Source organism: Cetorhinus maximus, chromosome 8, assembly GCF_964194155.1.
Source record: "Cetorhinus maximus chromosome 8, sCetMax3.hap1.1, whole genome shotgun sequence".
Lineage (NCBI taxonomy): Eukaryota > Metazoa > Chordata > Chondrichthyes > Lamniformes > Cetorhinidae > Cetorhinus > Cetorhinus maximus.
The window spans coordinates 79619629-79640012 of record NC_135886.1 but is presented as its reverse complement, the minus strand read 5'-3'; the positions used below and the strand labels follow the sequence as shown (position 1 = coordinate 79640012).

The window sequence follows — 20384 nt, the reverse complement described above, 5'->3', positions numbered from 1 at the left end:
TAGTTATTTGACTCAGTAGGACACTGGTCCCAGCACGGTTCAAGTGAAGTCCATCCCAACAAAACAGCTCCCTCCTTCTCCTGTACTGGTGCCAGTGCCACATGAATTGAAACCTTTCTCTCCCACACCAATCTTTGAGCTACACATTCAACTCTCTGACCTTACTGACCCTGTGCCAATTTGCTTATGGTTCAGGTAGTAATCCAGAGATTGTTATCTTTGTGATTCTGCTTTTCAATTTAGCCTCTAGCTGCTCATACTTCCTCAGGTGAACGTATTTCTTAGTTCTACCTGTGTCATTGGTACCTACATAGGTCACAACAACTCGATCTTTACCCTCTAATTCCAAGTTCTTCTCCAGCCCCTAGATGGCATCCTAGCATTGGGCAGGCAACAGCATCTTTGGGACTCACGTTCTTACTGCAGAAAACAGTATCTATCCCCCCTAATTATAGCGCCGCTATCCCCAGAACATTTATTTTTTTTACTCCAAATTGAATGCTACCCTGTAACACAGCACTGTGGTCAGTTTGCACATCTTCCCTGCATTCCCTGTTTTCGTCTATGCAGGCTGCCGGGATCTGGAACCTGTTGGACAAGTGCAAGGACTAAGACTCCTACCTTTTCGATCTCTATACTTGCCTCACTTGTCGTCCCTGACTACATTGAGATGGCCATAAACTGCCCTTTTAAGGCTACAGTTTCAGTACTCCCTCACAGGGAAATGGATGAAATACGCACATCCCAAAAGACATTAATGGCTATTACCGGGGAAGTTCCTGTAGATCAGCAGCTATTTATAGGTACCTGGCTTGTGCTTGTGAAGGAAGGTCATGTCATCAGGACAGCAACAACCAGCAAAAAAAAAATTACTGATTTTTTTTCTTTCTTTTTCTAACACTTTAATTATTGTTGGCAGACATGTGTAAAAAGAAAAATGTGTGAATGTCATTTGCTGGATACAAAACTTTTACATACAGCTAGATTTTTTAAAAATTCATTCATGGGGTCTGGATGTTGATGGAATTTATTGCCCATCCCTAATTCACAGAATCTCACAGTGCAGAAGAGGCCCTTCAGCCCATCAAGTCTGCACCGACACGTGAGAATCACAGTGCAGAAGAGGCCCTTCAGCCCATTGAGTCTGCACCGACACAAGAGAAACACCTGACCTACCTATCTAATCCCATTTACCAACACTTGGCCCATAGCCTTCAATGTTATGACGTGCCAAATGCTCATCCAGGTACTTTTTAAAGGATGTGAGGCAACCTGCCTCCACCACCCTCCCAGACAGTGCATTTCAGACCGTCACCACCCTCTGGGTAAAAAAGTTTTTCCTCACATCCCCCGTAAACCTCCTGCCCCTCACCTTGAACTTATGCCCCATTGTGACTGACCCTTCAACTAAGGGGAACAGCTGTTCCCCATCCACCCTGTCCACGCCCCTCATAATCTTGTACCCTTCGATCAGGTTGCCCCTCAGTCTTCCAGTGAAGGCATCCTTCTGTCATCACCCGCTGTCTCCTACAACTAAGCCAATTTTGAATCCACCTCATCAGATTACCCAACGGTAATTGCCCTTGAGAAGGTGGTAGTGAGCTGCCTTCTTGAACTGCTGTAATCCATGTGGTGTAGGTACACCCACAGTGCTGTTAGGGAGGGAGTTCCAGGATTTTGACAGTGAAGGAATGGCAATATATTTCTAAGTCAAGATGGCTTGGAGGGGAGCCTCCAGGTGATGGTGTTCCCATGTGTCTGCTGCTTTTGTCCTGCTAGATGGTAACGGTCATGTTTCTGGAAGGTGCAGTCTAAGAAGCCTTGGTGAGTTCCTGCTGTGCATCTTGTAGATGGTACATACTGCTACAACTGTGCACTGGTGGTGGAGGGAGTGTATGTTTGTGGATGGGGTGGCAACCAAGCAGGCTGCTTTGTCCTAGATGGTGTCGAGCTCGAGTGTTGTTGGAGCTGCACTCATCCACACAAGTGGAGGGTACTCCATCACAGTCCTGATTTGTGCCTTGTAGATGGTGGAAAGGCTTTGGGGAGTCAGGAGATGAGTTACTCACCTTAGGATTCCTAGCCTCTAACCTGCTCTTGTAGCCACAGTGTTTATATGGCTAGTCCAGTTCAGTTTCTAGTCAATGTTAACCCCAGGATGTTGATAGTGGGGGATTTAGCAATGTAATGCCACTGAATGTTAAGGGGGATGGTTAGATTCTCTCTTGTTGGAGATGGTCATTGCCTGGCATTTGTGTAGCACGAATGTTGCTTGCCACTTGTCAGCCCAAGCCTGGATCTTGTCCAGGTCTTGCTGCATTTGGACATGGACATGGGCTGCTTCAGTATCTGAGGAGTCACGAATGGTGCTGAACATTGTGGAATCATCAGCAAACATCCCCACTTTTGACCTTATGATGGAAGGAAGGAAGCAGCTGAAGATGGTTGGGCCTAGGACACTCTGCTGATGTGAAAGTAATCCTAATTTGGATGCACTAATAAAACTTTAAACTAAGGTCAAAAGACTTAATGTGCAGGACTTTTAAATTACCTTTAAGCTTTTCTGACAGTATAGCACTTTCATGTTCTGAATAATGCACTATTGGTGGAGGTGAAGGTAGTCGAAATCTTTCTTCTTCCACTCTTCGACGATGGCGTTCCTCTCTTGCCATCATACGTTGTTTACATTCCCATTCATATAGGTCATCTCTAGCTTGAGCAAAGTCAACATGAAGGCGACCGGTGTCCTTCTTATCTGTACTGGATCCTATTCTTATTCGATAACCTGATGAGGCCCAAAAGCATACAAAATACTCTCACATACCATGACATAGAAATGCATAAGGATTGAGAAAACTATAATTCATCTATGGATATTGAAAGACAACAGAACATACCACTTCTCAACAATTTAAAATTATAGCAACTTTGAATAAAAATTCTTACAAAGTTTTCTTTTTTCCCAACCTGATTCCGTATTTCTGGAAATTTTCCTTGGACTAAATTCCACAGTATTTAACAATCAATTTAGAGATTTGAAAGTCGTAAGATTATGAACCTGACTGACTGTTTCAACAGATGTTAAAATTCAGATTCCACAAGTGGCAATTAGATGCCAAGTCAGTATTAGGGAAGAAAACCTCAATTGAAATAGACAAAAAAAAACCAAACATTTTAATTAATCCCAATTCTTTGTTGTAGTTTGACTTTTAAAATCTATGTTCCTTCTTTAAACTCCACCATATGTTCATGATCTTCATCAAGTATCATGATTATTTAAGGTGAAACTTTAAGTAAATATGCTTTAAAGATAGAATTTTGAAACCTAAAAAATATTCATTAAAGACAGAACAAAGAATTACCCGACAAAAATAGAGCTTTGTCTATCATGTATTCATCTGAAAACCGTATGTGGCAAAAGTTTTTCTTGCTTTTACGAATGGCTATGATTTCACCACACTGTCCAAAAACTTCAGTGATCATATCTTCTGAAGCATTCTCTGGTAAACCACCAACAAAGACAGTTTTGCACCCTGGAGGCCTTTCTCGTATAGCAGGAGGTGGAAGATCTAAAAAAAAGACTTAAGAGTTAAAACTGTCAAACAGGAACATATAATCATGTGAGGCCAAAACAACTTCAAACATCAAATTGCTGCCTTAATTGATTGCTGTCTTCAATGCTTTACCAGGAAAAGGTTTGGATTAGAGATTGGGATTTGTTGGAAAGGTGTGATGTATGAAGAAAGCTTCTAATTGGGCACTTGAGCTCCCCGTTCACCTTGCACTGCCAAAATTTGCGAGGTAGTCGATCCGGCTACTATGCAGTGAGCTCAGTGGTAAATCAGGGATCTTGTTTTTAGTACATCCAATGGCTTACAATGCAGACTGTTGAAGATTCATTCGGACTCGAAACGTTAACTGTGCTCATCTCCGCATATGCTGCCAGACCTGCTGAGTTTTTCCAGGTATTTTTGTTTTTGTTTTGGATTTCCAGCATCCGCAGTTTTTTGCTTTTATAACTTGAATTGAGCCTTGGCATAGCCCGTTAATTGAGCTGTATGTTTTTTATCAACTTAAATCAATTCCCCAAAGTTAATTTCAGTTAAAAAAAGTTTATAAAATACTGAAAAAGTAATCTCCAGTGTTTCCATATTCCCATATCTTCAGAAATCTTCCAAAAGGATGCAAAGAAATGGGTTTGAACTTTGGGCATGAGGTGCTCTACTGACTAGATGAGTTGAAGCTTTGGCAAGACCGACTGACCTCTGGCGTAAACATAGAGATAAAAACAAAAAACTACTGCGGATGCTGGAAATCCAGCATGATGGGCCAAGCGGCCTCTTTCTGTGCCGTAAACATTCTATGATTCTATGACTGCTGGGGACGCCAAAGGTAAGGGCTTCCCACAAGTTGAGTCAAGTGGCGTGGAAGGAGGAAGCCAGGACCAGCAGGAGTGCCACATCAATCATTTCAGGTCCCTGTGAGCAGTGCTAGAAGTACAACCACTTCAGTGAAGGTGTGTTCTTTTTTAAAGAAAAGATTTGAACTATAATTCACTGTTTGGAGATGAGGGCAATGATCAGATGCTTTTAGATGGATGCATTTGCTTACTCTCGACAGAACCCAAAGGCAATTTAAAGTCATTACAATCATCTGCCGGGGAAATAGCTTTTATAAAGTGGGCTGCTGATGCATTTGACAGCTTAATATCTGAAGAACATGCTGCAACGCCTGCAAAGTCTCCTGTCACTTGGATACCAGCAGCGTTTGCAAAACAACTTGTCTATCCTTTCTTCTATGTTCTTATGGGCATCAGTGTGTAGGGTGGCCCACCCCTGCCTTCAGAAACCACCTCCTCTTGCCTATCCTTACACTAAGTGGTACCTCAATGAACCCATACTACTGCAGATTTGTTGGTAAATAGTTCAAAGTTTAAACTCCATTATTTTTGTAAGAAGTTGTATGCGTTCTTTCAAAAATTCTTTAATACATTTGGCCAAATTTCCGCTTAAAGTCTTTCAACAACAACGTTTTGTACAATTTCTAATATTATGGAGTACTGTATAATCGGCTAACTCAACAGGGTGTTATCACTGCTGGTCTTTTAGTCTTGGCTATCTTCCTTGCTGCATCTATGTTATTTTCCCAAAAAAGCTGTACATAGAGAGGTGCAGAACACGCCAGTTGGACCTTCCGGTTTTAAAAGGTTTCAGTAGTTGTTGCTTGATACTGTTTCTTTGTCCCTAACTGCTTTTATACTGATATTTGATTGCACTGAATGAAAGTTCAATTGTATATTTCAATCTCGGCTTTGTGTTCACAATCCGACAGGCATAAACGTAAACATTTATCTGCTGATGCACACAGTGGTACAGAGTTATAATAAATGGAGGGTACCTTAAGAAGAGTGTAAAACTGGGAATGAGAAGGAAGCTGAGTGAGCGCTTGTAACTTGGGCGTGGCTCAAAAACATGTATAAAAGTAAAGTTATTTGCTGACACACAACAGGATCTCACAGAGTTGTTATAAATGGGGTGTATTCAAAAGACAGTGTAAAGTTTGGGATTTGGTGAGTGTGGAAACTTGGTGCAGAAGGGGAAGGAGGTGCTCCTTTTTGCTTCCAATACTGGTGGCTCAGATCAGTTTGAGACAGTTAAATATTGAAATTTTGTCCTGTGTTTTAGTGCAACTTGTAAAAATAAACTTAAAAGTAGATATAAATAGCATACACTTAGATATGACTGAGATAGTGTGTCAGAACTGCAGTGTAGGAATTTGTGGACAGCATGACTGTCGAGTGAACACATCTGCAATAGACGTCTCCATCTCGAATCTCTCTGACTTGGAGTTATTGAGCTGAAGTGGGAGTTGAAGGAACCCCTTAAGGGAGGGGAACATTGAACATTATCTGTAGCTTAATCTTGACCTCAGAAGTGCAGGATCAGAAAAGGGTTGGTGGCCGTTACTGTACAGAGGAAGGAAATCTAGGTGGGATAGAGAGTGAGGATCCACAGAAACTGATTCTATCCAAGAGACACAACGTACTTGTTCTCTGTGAGGTTACGGATTTAGACTGTCAGAAGAACAATTAGAATACTGGGACCTTGAAGCATGAAGAGGATGTTACAAGGTGGGGGGTGGAAGGGAGGAGGAGGAGGATGAGAAGCATCATGTGAGATAATTCAATAATTTGGAATTTTTCTTTTATTGAGAAAACACCTTATAAGATGGCTCCATAAGCATGGGGCAGAACCTGGCAAGGTTCAACCCCCCCCACACACAGCAAGTGGTCTGGCAATGAGCAGAGGTACAACAGGTTACTGATGACTGAGATCTGGAACTGATCCACTATGATCAACTTCCAGAATTTAGCCAAGAATTCCTTGCACCAAGTATAGGATTGAACCTTGGTTTTCCAGTCAACTCTTCATTCTGGCCATCCTGAAACTGCTCAGTCTCTGAATCCTCATACTCCTCCTCTCCATTGGTGTCTGGCTTCTCCCTTCAGGGACTGGGGTTTCTAGAGCAGTCTCTAGTCCTGATGGTGCGCAGCTGATGAGGTTCTGGGGACACCGCATTTGCCAACACGATCCTTTACAACAGGTTGAGAGTTCCACATGGTATGTATCCTACCTGGTGCCAAAGTGAGGGGCACCTTGAACCAGACTAAGAGGTTATTGAAAGGACGGGATGGGGGTGGGGGGTAGGATCCGGTCAATGTAGTCTTACGGGAGCTGGTGTCATAGTGGTATTGTCGCTGGACTGGTAATCCAGAGACCTGGGTAATGCTCTGGGGACCCAGGTTCGAATCCCGCTACAGCAGATGATGGAATTTGAATTAAATAAAAAAATCTGGAATTAAATGTCTGATGAAGACCATGAAACCTTTGTCGATTGTTGTAAAAACCCATGTGGTTCACTAATGACCTTTAGGGAAGGAAATCTGCTGTCCTTACCTGGTCTGGCCTACATGTGACTCCAGACCCACAGCAATGTGGTTGAGGATCAGGACTGGGAGCTAAATATCCAAGGATATACATCCTATCGAAAAGATAGGCAGGTTGGCAGAGGGGGTGGGGTTGCTTTGTTAGTAAGAAATGAAATTAAATCGATAGCAAGAAATGACGTAGGGTCAAATGATGTAGAATCTGTGTGGGTAGAATTGAGGAACCACAAAGGTAAAAAAAAACCATAATGGGAGTTATATACAGGCCTCTGAACAGTAGTCAGGATGTGGGGCACAAGATACACCAGGAGGTAGAAAAGGCGTGTAAGAAAGGCAAGGTTACAGTAATCATGGGGGATTTCAATATGCAGGTAGACTGGGAAAACCAGGTTGGTAGTGGATCCCAAGAAAAGGAATTTGTAGAATGTCTACCAGATGGCTTTTTGGAGCAGCTTGTGGTGGAGCCCACTAGGGAACAGGCAATTCTAGATTTAGTGATGTGTAATGAGGCAAATTTGATAAGGGAGCTTAAGGTGAAGGAACCCTTAGGAGGAAGTGACCATAATATGATAGAATTTACCCTGCAATTTGAGAGGAAAAAGCTGGAATCAGATGTAACGGTATTACAGTTGAATAAAGGCAACTACAGAGGCATGAGGAAGGAGCTGGCCAGAATTGACTGGGAGATGAGCCTAGCAGGAAAGACAGTGGAACAGCAATGGCAGGAGTTTCTGGGAGTAATTTGGGAGACACAGCAAAAATTCATCCCTCGGAAGAAGAATCATACTAAAGGGAGGACGAGGCAACCATGGCTGACAAGGGAAGTCAGGGACAGCATAAAAGCTAAAGAGAAAGCATACAATGCAGCAAAGAGCAGTGGGAAACCAGGGGATTGGGAAGCCTACAAAGACCAACAGAGAACAACTAAAAAAGAAATAAGGAGGGAGAAGATTAAATATGAGGGTAAACTAGCCAGTATTATAAAAGAAGATTGCAAGAGTTTTTTTTTAGATATATAAAGGGTAAGAGAGAGGCAAAAGTGGACATTGGGCCGCTGGAAAATGATGCTGGAGAAGTAGTAGTGGGGAACAAAGAAATGGTGGAGGAACTGAATAGGTACTTTGCGTCAGTCTTCACGGTGGAAGACACAAGTAACATCCCCAAAGTTCAAGAGAGTCGGGGGGCAGAGGTGAGTATGGTGGCCATTACTAAGGAGAAGGTGCTAGGAAAACTGAAAGGTCTGAAGGTGGATAAATCACCTGGGCCAGATGGATTACACCCCAGAGTTCTGAAGGAGATAGCTGAAGAGATAGTGGAGGCATTAATGGCGATCTTTCAGGAATCACTGGAGTCAGGGAGGGTCCCAGAGGACTGGAAAATCGCTAATGTAACCCCCCTGTTTAAGGAGGGAATGAGGCAAAAGACGGGAAATTACAGGCCGATTAGCCTGACCTCGGTCGTTGGTAAGAATTATTATTATTAGAATAATAAGAATTATCCATTATTAAGGATGAGATTTCAGAATACTTGGAAGTGCATGATAAAATAGGGCAAAGTCAGCATGGTTTCATCAAGGGGAGGTCATGCCTGACAAATCTGTTAGAATTCTTTGAGGAGGTAATGAGTAGGTTAGACAAGGAGAGCCAATGGATGTTATCTCCTTGGACTTCCAGAAGGCCTTTGACAAGGTGCCACACAGGAGGGTGCTCAGTAAGATAAGAGCCCATGGTGTTACAGGCAAGGTACTAGCATGGATAGAAGATTGGCTGTCTGGCAGGAGGCAGAGAGTGGGCATAAGGGGGTCCTTCTCAGGATGGCGGCCGGTGACCAGTGGAGTTCCGCAGGGGTCAGTGTTGGGACCACAACTTTTCACTTTATACATTAATGATCTAGATGAAGGAACTGAGGATATCCTGGCTAAGTTTGCAGATGATACAAAGATAGGTGGAGGGACAGGTAGTATTGAGGAGGCGGGGAGGCTGCAGAAGGATTTGGACAGGTTAGGAGAATGGGCAAAGAAGTGGCAGATGGAATACAACGTGGAGAAGTGTGAGGTCATGCACTTTGGTTGGAAGAATAGAGGCATTGACTATTTTCTAAATGGGGAGAGAATTCAGAAATCTGGAGTGCAAAGGGACTTGGGAGTCCTAGTCCAGAATTCTCTTAAGGTTAACTTGCAGGTTGAGTCAGTAGTTAGGAAGGCAAATGCAATGTTGGCATTTATTTCGAGAGGACTAGAATATAAAAGCAGAGATGTGCTGCTGAGGCTTTACAAGGCTTTGGTCAGACCACATTTAGAACATTGTGAGCAATTTTGGGCCCCGTATCTCAGGAAGGACGTGCTGGCCCTGGAGAGGGTCCAGAGGAGGTTCACGAGAACGATCCCAGGAATGAAAGGCTTAACATATGAGGAACGTTTGAGGACTCTGGGTCTATACTCGATGGAGTTTAGAAGGATGAGGGGAGATCTGATTGAAAGTTACAGAATACTGAAAGGCCTGGATAGAGTGGACGTGGGGAAGATGTTTCCATTAGTAGGAGAGACTAGGATCCGAGGGCACAGCCTCAGAGTAAAGGGAAGACCTTTTAGAACAGAGATGAGGAGAAACTTCTTTAGCCAAAGAGTGGTGAATCTATGGAATTCATTGCCACAGAAGGCTGCGGAGGCCAGGTCATTGAGTGTATTTAAGACCGAGATAGATAGGTTCTTGATTGGTAAGGGGACCAAAGGTTACAGGGAGAAGACGGGAGAATGGGGTTGAGAAACTTATCAGCCATGATTGAATGGCGGAGCAGACTCGATGGGCCGAATGGCCTAATTTCTGCTCCTATGTCTTATGGTCTCAAATGCCCTCTGAATAAGGGCAATCAGGGATGGACAATAAATGTTGGCCCAGCCAGCAACGCCCACATCCCATAACGAATAAAAAAAATTGTTGTGACCAACAACATAGCAAAGAGTAAGCAAGAGGTCCTGTATAGAGATCTCAAGGGTTAAAATTTCTGAATTATTTCCTGAGCCACATGCAAGTTGGCTCAGAATAAACAGATTGGGAGATGGACATATGTTTGAAGGAGTTTTATGAGAAAGATGGATTCCATTTCATGGGATACTGACATCATTAATTGGACAGGAGGGAGCTGCAATGCTGGGACAGACTCCACCTGGGCTGGGATGGGGATTCAATCAGAAAGGATAACTAGTGAGGTCATGAGATCTTTAAACCAGTAAATGAGGGCAAGGGCTAGTATGCAAAAGATAGTATAAATAATATTTCTAAAACAAACATAGGAGAGCAGTGTAATCATCAGAAATTATGCACTAAATGTTACAGATAAAGGGAAAACCAGAAGATGTCAACTGATTAAATCAAGAGAGTGAAATAAGAAACATGCAGGTGAAACAGAAGCAGAAGGATGGGTTAGGGTGCATGATCCAAATAAGCATTCTTTATACAAAGGCAGAGTATAAGGAACAAATTAACTGAACTGCATTCACAATTTCAATTTGGAGGGTACAATACGGTCATCATTACTGAGGCATGGCTGCAGATGGTCAAGGCTTGGAACTAAATATGCCCCATTATAGGATCTACAGGATAGTTTGGAAAATACTAGAGGGGGAGAAATAACCTTGGCGATTATCAGTGAAACAATTTCATCCTTGAGAGGAGATATAGTAAGAGGTAAGCAGGCAATGGAGGTTTTATGGTTAGAATTTAGAGATGGAAAAGAATTTCAGTCTTTAGTGGGAGTTGTGTATCAGCCCCTGGTAGCAGCTGTGAAGTGGTAGAATGTATAAATGCAGAGATTAGACAAGCATGTCGTAAAGGCAGAATAGTTTTAATGGGAAATTTTAACTTACATGTAGATAGGGATAAGTGGATTAACTCATGTCAGAAAGGTAGCAAATTTCTTGAGTATGTTCAGAACAGCTTTCTGCAACAGTATGTCCCAGAACCAACAAGGGAGCAGGCTATATTAGATAAAGTAATGAATAATGAGCCAGATTACGTTGACAGCCTAATGATGCGTGACATTTATTGAGTAAGGATTATAATTTAATTGCATTCAACATGGTGTTTAAAAAGAAGAAATGTGAAACAGATACTAAAATTCTTAATTGAGCATCTTGAAAACTTCACTTGATCAAAGACAGCCAGCATGGATTTGTAAAGGATAGACCATGTCCACCGAATCTGATTGAAGTTTTTGAAAAGGCCATTATAAGGTAGTAGACAGGGCAATGTCTATGGCTGTTATTTATATGGACTCTCAGAAGGCACTTGATGAAGTCCTTAACAAAAAGACTGTTAGCTAAAGTTGAAGTTCATGGAACTGAAAGCAAATGATTGAATTTGCTAGGAAATTGGCTGAGGGAAAGCGATAGAAAGTAGAGATAATGCACATGCACTCTAAGTGACATGATGTGACTAGTGGTGTCTTGCAGTGATCTGTGTTGGGGCCTCAACTAATCATTATAATTGATAATGGCTTAGACGATGGGATAGAAAGCCGCATATCTAAGTTTGCCAATGGCACAAAGATTGGTGGCATTGTAGGCAGTATAGGAGGAAGCATAAAATAACCATGAGATTTTAACAGATTAAGCAAATGGGCAAAACTGTGCCAAATGGATTCCAATGTGGGCAAAGGTGAGGCCATCCACTTTAGACCTAAAAATGATAGAACAGAGTCTTTATAAATAGTGAAAATTTTCAGAACTGAAAGAATTAGAAAAAAATAACAGGACAATTTCTGGGTCATATGGGCCTTTTATAGACTCTTTGTAGAGTCCTGTGAAGGCTATATATCACAGCAATACTAGATCTAGATTTTCAGTCTATGAGGCTGCATTGCAAAAATGGGTGTAAATTCAGGAAATTCATAATCAGCATTGACTGCAATAATGGGCCAAGTTATGAAAGTGGACTTTTCTCTGGAAGGGTATTGGCAGAGTTGTCCAAAAGTCCCAGCAAATTAAGGTGCAGCACAACTAATGGCATAACTTGCTTATTCTGTTATTTTCTGTAACTTTTACACTTAAATAATGGCACGTGATGGTACAAGTTTCCAATCTCTTTTGTTGTCTAACTGCTCCTCAATTACTGCACCTATAGGGGAAAAGATCTGTAAGTATATTAAAAATAGAGAACCACATTAACTATATTGTAACAGTGAACCATAAAGTTTCTTTATAACACCAAGCATCAGAAAATTAGATACCTAAACTAGTATGATGCTGTGTCATCACAGATAATGAACTTGCTTTTTTTGCTTATTAGAAATTAGGAACAAATGGATTTAATATCTCCAGTAATTTTTTAAAGATAAAATCTTCCAAGAAATGTTAAGACTATTTCAAAGGTATTTGTACAGTCAATATTTTCAATTGCATTGCCAAATTCTACTCTGCCTAAATTCATCCATGAATGGAATTTAGGAAAAGCTGGAATAGTTGTGGAATGAGATGTTTTTGCTTTGGTTTTCAATGACTTACTGCAGTTACTGGAGAGAGGTCAGTTTCCAGGCATATACAGATCTTTCGTAAGCATATATAGTTTCACCATCAGCCATTTACCTATTCTCTTCTTGCCATAACATCAACTTTTGAATGCTCTAATTTACAGTAAATCCATTCCTGAGCAGTCTGGAAGATGTATTCCAATTCCACATTGCTTTACAGCTACTCTCAAAACAGCTAGCCAACTTATTTCACCCAAAATGGTGAATTTAAAGTTCTGATGGGTAAAGAATTAACATTGACTTGATAAAGAAAAGCACCATGTGCAAAAGGTTGCGTAATGCTTCTCAGTTTTCTCTCCTTTCCCACTGAAAACATCAACTCCCACTACCACACTATTCACAGATGCTAGCAGCCTTGTAGTACCTCACTTAAATAGCTACTTTACAATTGTGAGCAAGGACAGTGAGTGTTGGCAGCTATTTTCCCAAGGGGGCCATCATAGTTAAGGCCTATACTATGCACATTATATCTCCATACATGGCAGGGATCACTGGATAGCCATTTGGAGTGGGAACCTTGTCCCAATTTTACCCCCTCTAGCTGGGGAGCTTGGGCCAACTGTAGCAAACAATTGTTGGCATCAACTAACTAAGCCATTTTGGGAACTTCAATTTAGGACCTTCCGGCTTAGCATGATCATATGTTTCATCTGCTTACTGAATCAGGCAGCTTCACAAGTAATATTCCAACATTTTTCTAGGATGTAGCCTGACAATTCTCAAACTGATTGCAAATAAGCAATCACTTTAATCTCATTGATGGAACATTTTTCAATCTTTTCGGAAAATTTACTTTAAATTTTGGAACAAGTTCCCTCTAGTGAATCAGTAGGACATTCTTAAGTGTTACTTACAACTTATTTTATTTCTCAGAATGATCGAACTATTAAAATTAAAAGTCAACATTTTTCTTGGGAAATAACAACTTGAACCCTCAAACTTCTGGCCCAAGTGTGAGTATGACCAATTGAGCCAAATACACATACAATATTCAATGCAGAGTAAAATCATATGGTTGGGAAGATGCCAAATACCAATGAAATTTGGTCAAAAATGTCCAAATACAATGAAAATGTACTTCTGTTTTGGATTCCCCAGGACAGATAAGGTATAGATTAGTTAAAATGAACAATAGTGTATTCTTGACGCTGGCAACACACCCTAATTTCATCAGAGAAGATTTAATTCTATTTTCTACAGTCTTTATTAGTGTAGTTTCCCAGGGGTGAAATCGCCAAATTAGTACCAAATTTGATACATCTGTACTCTGCAATGATGTACATTAGGAAACAGATTTAGGCTGTGATACTTCAGGTGCCTAAAAGGGTGCAGTTGTTCATCCACTCTGACTGGATACCAGTCTAACATACTCGTTCATCTCCCAGTGGTAGGAAAAAAGATACTTTTAAAAAAATAAGCTATCAGTCTCTTTATAACCTCTGAAGACTTAGTAACCAATTAAATACTTAATCAGGAAAGAAGAAAGCTTAAAACCAAACTTAATTATTATATAGGTATACATTTTCATTGCAATTCAACATCCTTTCCATTATCATTTTTCACAAAGTCTTAATCTGAGTAATTTTAACTTTCACTTTGATCATTCTGGTAACACTGGCTGTAAGGATTGTATGAACATAGCAATGTCAGACTGATGCAGTAGACAGGTCAAGTCTATCAATAACTAGAATGTAAAGAAAGTTATTTTTAATTTTTTTTAAACAATTCATTTGATTAATTAAAGGGGACAGTTCCCAATCAATAAAAATATACACTGGTAAATCTCCAGAGACACTATCGTTGATTGACAGCCTGTTTTAGCTTGCTCCCAAATGCTTGAGAAGATGCCAAATGCTAAGTCAACTTTATCAAGATACTTGGCTCCACTTTGGAAGAAAAAGCATGATGTCAATTAAGTGCTGGCAGCAAAGGAGCAGCTGGAATATGCTTCACCTAGTTCAGAAAATGCATACTGTCCTGCTGCAGCTGCAACTGGGATGTTTAACAGGGAAAGATAGAACAGGTCACAGTTTCTCACACTCGCACTGACTTTTGTGAAATTATAATGCAGGTTTCCTTCATGCACTAGCTGTCAAGGAACAGTAATTTTCACTATGCAACTTTGGAAGAGATTTTTGAATCTTGCACTGATGAGACATTTTGGTCAACAATCGTGTCCTGAAGACTCCTTCAGCGTTATTTTATTATGGATTGGAACGACAATTATGCATCCTTGGCAGTGCACTCAAAATAGATTGAAATTACTCAAATGCAATATAAAACATGTAATTTTCTCTGCATCTTGAAAAGATCTTCATGATTCTACTTACACTATTGTTTTTTGAGTTACCTGAGTGATTACGGGGCTGGAGAATTTCTTGTACCTTGTACTTAGTGTATTAGACACTCTTAGGTCAAAATCAATTAACAACTATTACATTACATTAGTCAATGTTGGGGAAATCAAAAGATATGGAATGCCACTTGAACATGAACTCATCTGTCTCGCTGCTGTTAGGTGTTGCGTGTAGTTCGGTAGGCCTTAAGATATTTGTCGTCTTAGGTAATTCAACAGTAAGTATTTATTAACTACTAGAAACTATATACCATAGGTACTGTAACGATTCAAGCTAGAAGTGTCTCCATGTTTGTTTCTACGCTTGGCTCTGTCCAACACAACACTGACCTCAAGGTGCGGGTCATGTGTTCTCTACACCATTGTATGGGCAGTACTGTACTCAGTCCCATGTCAATCCTTTATGTGCCAGGCCCTTATTCTACATTCACCAAGTGCATGCAGGTTTATAGTACAACCAACTTACCAGTTAGAAATCAGAGATTGCTTCATTTGCACTTCAATTCATTTTTCACAATCTTGCATGTGGCAAGGTTGAAAGCACAAGAATTAGGAGGAGTAGGCCATTCAGCCCCTCGAGCCTGCTCTGCCATTAGATAAGATCATGGCTGATCCAACTGTGGCCTAACACCACTTTCTTGTCCAGCTCTCATAGCCCTTGACTCCGTTGTCTATCAAAAATCTATGTAACTCAGCCTTGAATATATTCAATGACATAGCATTCACTAATCTCTGGGGAAGAGAATTCCACAGACTGACAACACTCAGAAAAAAATGTCTCCTCATTTCAGTCTTAAATGGGAGACCCCTAATTTTTAAGCCGTGTTCCTTAGTTTTAGACTCCCCCAAGGAGAAACATCCTCTTAGCATCCGCCCCATCAAGTCCCCTCAGGATCTTGTATGTTTCAATAAGATCACCTCTCATTCTTCTAAACTCCAACAGGTTAAGCTCAACTCTTCCTCATAAGGTAGCCCTTTCATCCCAGGAATCAGTTGAGTGAAACTTTTCCGAACTATTTCTAATGCAATTATATCCTCTTTTAAGTAAGGAGACCAAAACTGTATGCAGTAATCCAGCTGTGGTCTTAAAAAATATCCTGTACAGCTAAAAAACACTTCCTTACTTTTATATCCGATTCCCTTTGCAATAAACGCCAACGTTCCATTTTCTTTCCTAATCACTTGCTGTTCCTGCAGACCAATCTTTTATGATTCGTGTACCAGACACCCTCTGTACCACAGAGTTCTGCAGTCTCTCTCCATTCAAATAATATGCTGCTTTTTATTCTGTTAAAGTGGATGTTCATACTTTCCCACATTATACTCCATCTGCCAAATTTTTGCCACTCACTTAACCTATTTAAACCCCTTTGCAGATTCATTATGTCCACTAGACAACTTACTTTCCATATGTTCAGTTCCTTCATCCAAGTCATTGATATAAATTATAAATAGTTGAGACCCCAAGACTGATCCTTGTGGTACTCCAGTAGTTCCAGCTTACCGACCTGAAAATGACCCATTTATCCCTACTCTCTGCTTCTTATTTGCTAACCTATCCTCTATCCATGCTAATATGTTACCCACTACACCATGAGCTCTTATTTTGCATAGCAACCTTTGATTTGCAGCTTATCGAATGCCTTTTGGAAATCCAAGTACACCACATCTACAGGTTTCTCTTTATTCACTTTGCTTGTTATTTTCTTCTAGACCTCTAATAAATTAGCCATTCATGATTTCCTTCTCACAAACCATGTTGATTCTGCTTGATTGTATTATGATTTTCTAATGTCTTGCTATTACTTCCTTAATAATGGATTCTAGCATTTTCCCTATGACAGATGTGAGGCTAACTGGCCTATAGTTTCTTGCTTTCTTTCTCCTTTTCTTGAATAGAGGTGTTACATTAGCGATCTTCCAATCCACTGGGACCTTTTCAGAATCTAGGGAATTTTGGAAAATCACAAGCAATGTATCTACTACCTTTGCAGGATTTAAAGTATCAGGTTCAGGCATTTGGCAATCCTTAGTTCTAATGGTTTTCCCAGTGATTGCTTTAAGTTCCTCCCTCTTTTTTACCTTTTCATTTTCAAGTATTCTTGAGATGTTTCTGTGTCTTCCACAGTGAAGGCAGACACAAAATATCTGTGCAATGTTTCCGCCATTTCCTTGTTTCCCATTAGTAATTCCTCAGTCTCACCCTCTAAGGGACCAATATACACTTTAGTTGCTCTTTTCCTTTTTAAGTACTTGTAGAAGCTTTTACTATCTGTTTTTATATTTATGCTAGCTTTCCCTTAGCTCTAATTTCTCCCTCCTTACTATTTTCTTAGTCATTCTTTGCTGGTTTCTAAAATCAGTCTAATCTTCCTGCCTACCACTAAACTGTGCAGTATTGTGTGTTTTTTCTTTCAATTTAGTACTATCCTTAACTTCCTTAGCTAGCCACTGATGGTGCATCCTCCTCAGAGTGTCTTTCTGCAGGGAATATCTCTTTCCTGAGAGTTATGAAATATCTCCTTAAATATCTGCCATTGTTTCTCTACTGTCCTACCTTTTAACCCATTTTCCCAGTTCACTTTATCCCATTCTGTCCTCATAAACTTAAATAAAGGCAGTTACAAGGGTAAGACACTAATCTTAGACCCACACTTCTCTCTCTAAAACTGAATGTGAAATCCTATCATGCTGTGATCACTGTTGTCTCGAGCTGCTTTCCTGTGAGGTTATTAATTAATCCTGTCTCATTGCACCTTACCATGTCGAAAATAGCCTGCTCCCTGGTTGGCACTAGAACATACTGCCCCATGAACTCATCTTCCAGGCTACAAATAGTCACTTAGCAGTACAGAACTTGAGTATTGCTGAAAAAAGAGACATGTCAAAGCTTTTTGTCTTGCGCTCATCAGGAAGCTTCGGAAGAATACCGATACAAGGGGAAAACAACAATTTATAGTGCAAAGAACAAGGCCCTAATATACGTAGTTTCCAGTACATGCAAACGTGCCAAACTGCGAGCCCGACTGACAATCTTAAATTGGTTGTCAACTAAGAATCACACTGACACAGGGCCCTGTTCTTTGCAGACAGAAAGGACGTGTACACACATTGCGCCTGTTTCAGCTAAACAAAATAAGTGACAGCCATTCGCTGACTCATTCCTCAGGACAATGCCTTGACCAATCAGGGTCAAGCTGCCTGGTTTAAATTTCAAACAATGCTTGGCGGTTAACCTTTAGTCACCATCAACTGGTGCATACTCCAAGGCAACAACTCCACCAGAGTTCACTTGCTAACCAATCAGTGTAAATTGTTGTTTTTCCCTTGTATTGGTATTCTTCCAAGTGTTCTGATGAGTGCAAGACGAAAAGCTTCGACATGTCTTTTCTTTCAGCAATACTTCCAGGCTACTTTTGCCACCTGATTCATCGTATCTATATGAAGGTTAAAACCATCCATGATTATTATATTGCCTTTCTTAAAAGCTCCCATTATTTCTTCCTGTGTACTCTCCTGCAGTGTAGCTATTGTTAGGGGGCCTAAGCTACTCCAACAAGAGATCTTTGCTATTTCTTATCTCTACCCAAACTGATTCTAAATCTTGATCTTCTGAACTAAGATTACCTCTCACGACTGTGCTAATGACATCCTTAATTAACAAAGCTACCTCACCATCTTTTTCTAGCTTCCTGTCTTTTCAAAATATCAAATATCCTTGAATATTTAGGTCCCATCCTTGGTCACCTTGCAACCATGTCTCCAAATTGCCTATCGGGCCAAACATATTTATTTTTATTTGTGCTGTTATTAAATCTATACTTACCTCATTGAGTGTGGAGTTCAAGAACTTCAACTCCAGATGGACCTCAGAGCTTTTGCATAATGCAGACTGGGAGTGGGCTGCACATGTGTGGTTCTACATTTTTTAAGTTATTTGGGCTGAGGAGTGGCCCAGTATACCTGTGCATGAAGATAAATGGTGCAAAAACCTGGGTCAGGTGACTGGGAGTGGAGCGCCATTGAGGATAAGAGTCCCAGGCAGGGGACAGGGAGAGGGGCCAAGGAGAGGTCCCAAAAGAAGAGTCTCAGAGAATGAACAGGGCGAGGAAAAGGTCCCAGTTCAGTTAAAAAGAATGGGGCAATGAAACAGGCTCCAAACAGGAAAAGGGCTGTGGGGAGGAGACTTTAAGTAAAGAAGGCAGCCGAAGGTTGGTGGCTCCGTGCTAGGGGACGTTGGGGCAAAGGGACCCCTTTGGAGCAGTGGTGCTCTGCTTGGTGTAGTCCAAGGGCTGAAACTGTGCTTGTGAGTTGGTGCTTGAGTGCGTACTCGGGAATCTCAGGAGATGAGTTTGAAACTATGCTAGGTGGGCCGTCGTTGATGCCATCGAAATCTGGTAATTGAAGAGGGCTCAAAAGAAGCAAGAAGGCAGCCGAAGGTTGGTGACTCTGTGTTGCAGGGCTTTGGAGCAAAAGCTCCCCGTTGGAGCAGTAGTGTTTTGCTCAGTGTGGCCAAAGAGCTCAAATTGTACTTGTGAGTTGGTTTGAGTGTAGATTCTGGAATCCATGGGAACAGATTCTCAGGAGGCAACTTTGAAACCCTGTGTGGTGGGCAGCTGCCGTCCAAGTTGGAGAGAATTCCCAAGTTAGATCTTCGAAGGTGAAGACTGGAATCCCTTGTGAGGGAGAGAGAGTTTCAGTGAGATTGGTTGACTCAGTGTTACTGACATCTGGGTAGGTTGTTGAGATATCCATGAACTCTGTCTTGGTTGCATCTGACATTTATTGTGCATTGTAGTTTGTTTGACCAGAGTTTGGGGGAGGCATTGGCATAATGGTATTGTCATTGGACTGGTATTCCAGAGACCCAGGGTAATGCTCCGGCAGGTGGTGAAAATTGAATTCAATAAAAATCTGGAATTAAGAAGTTGATAGTTGTAAAAACCCATCTGGTTCACTAATGTCTTTTAGGGAAGGAAATCTGCTTTTCTTACCTGGTCTGGCCTACATGTGGCTCCAGACCCACAGCAATGTGTTTGACTCTTAAAATGCTCTTTGAACAAGGGCAATTAGGAATGGGAAATAAATGCCGGCCTAGCAAGCAATGCCCACATCCCATGAGTGAATAAAAAAACAAGTTGACTTGTTAATTCACATGTGCCTCATACTAGATTATAAAGTAGATTGTGTAAATTGTTTCTTTGTTTATTTTTGTTTGTTCAAAACGTGTGGAATCTTGTGCCTCTATTCACTGAGCAAGTGTCTTAAATCTCAAATTGCTTGGTTTAAACAACATGTTATTGATCTCTAACTGAATCTTACCAAAAACTTGAGGGGAGCTGTTCAAGGATCATAACAGCTACCAATTCATCCATTGTGTTACGAGTGCTGCACATATTCAAATACAGGGGCTTTCTTTCTGTCTTTTTACCATTTATTGCAAACTCTTTAAGTTTATATGCTGTTCCTTCCTGCCACACTTTGGTTATCATTACCCATGTCACTACCCTGGTCTATTGCCTTGTCCTTTTTCTTGAAGTTACCACATCTCCTCTC

The 20384-nt window shown here is 41.0% G+C and overlaps 1 protein-coding gene across 1 annotated transcript in view; it reads right to left on the bottom strand.

The window, feature by feature from the left end:
- LOC144683754 (ecto-NOX disulfide-thiol exchanger 2-like) overlaps nucleotides 1–20384 on the bottom strand; it is a 328442-nt gene that overhangs the window by 87956 nt on the left and 220102 nt on the right. Inside the window, exons 9-10 of the mRNA XM_078547116.1 lie at nucleotides 3363–3569; nucleotides 2552–2785 (exon numbers count right to left, since the gene is read on the bottom strand). Coding sequence (XP_078403242.1) covers nucleotides 2552–2785; nucleotides 3363–3569 — 441 coding nt within the window. The remainder of the gene's footprint in view (nucleotides 1–2551; nucleotides 2786–3362; nucleotides 3570–20384) is intronic.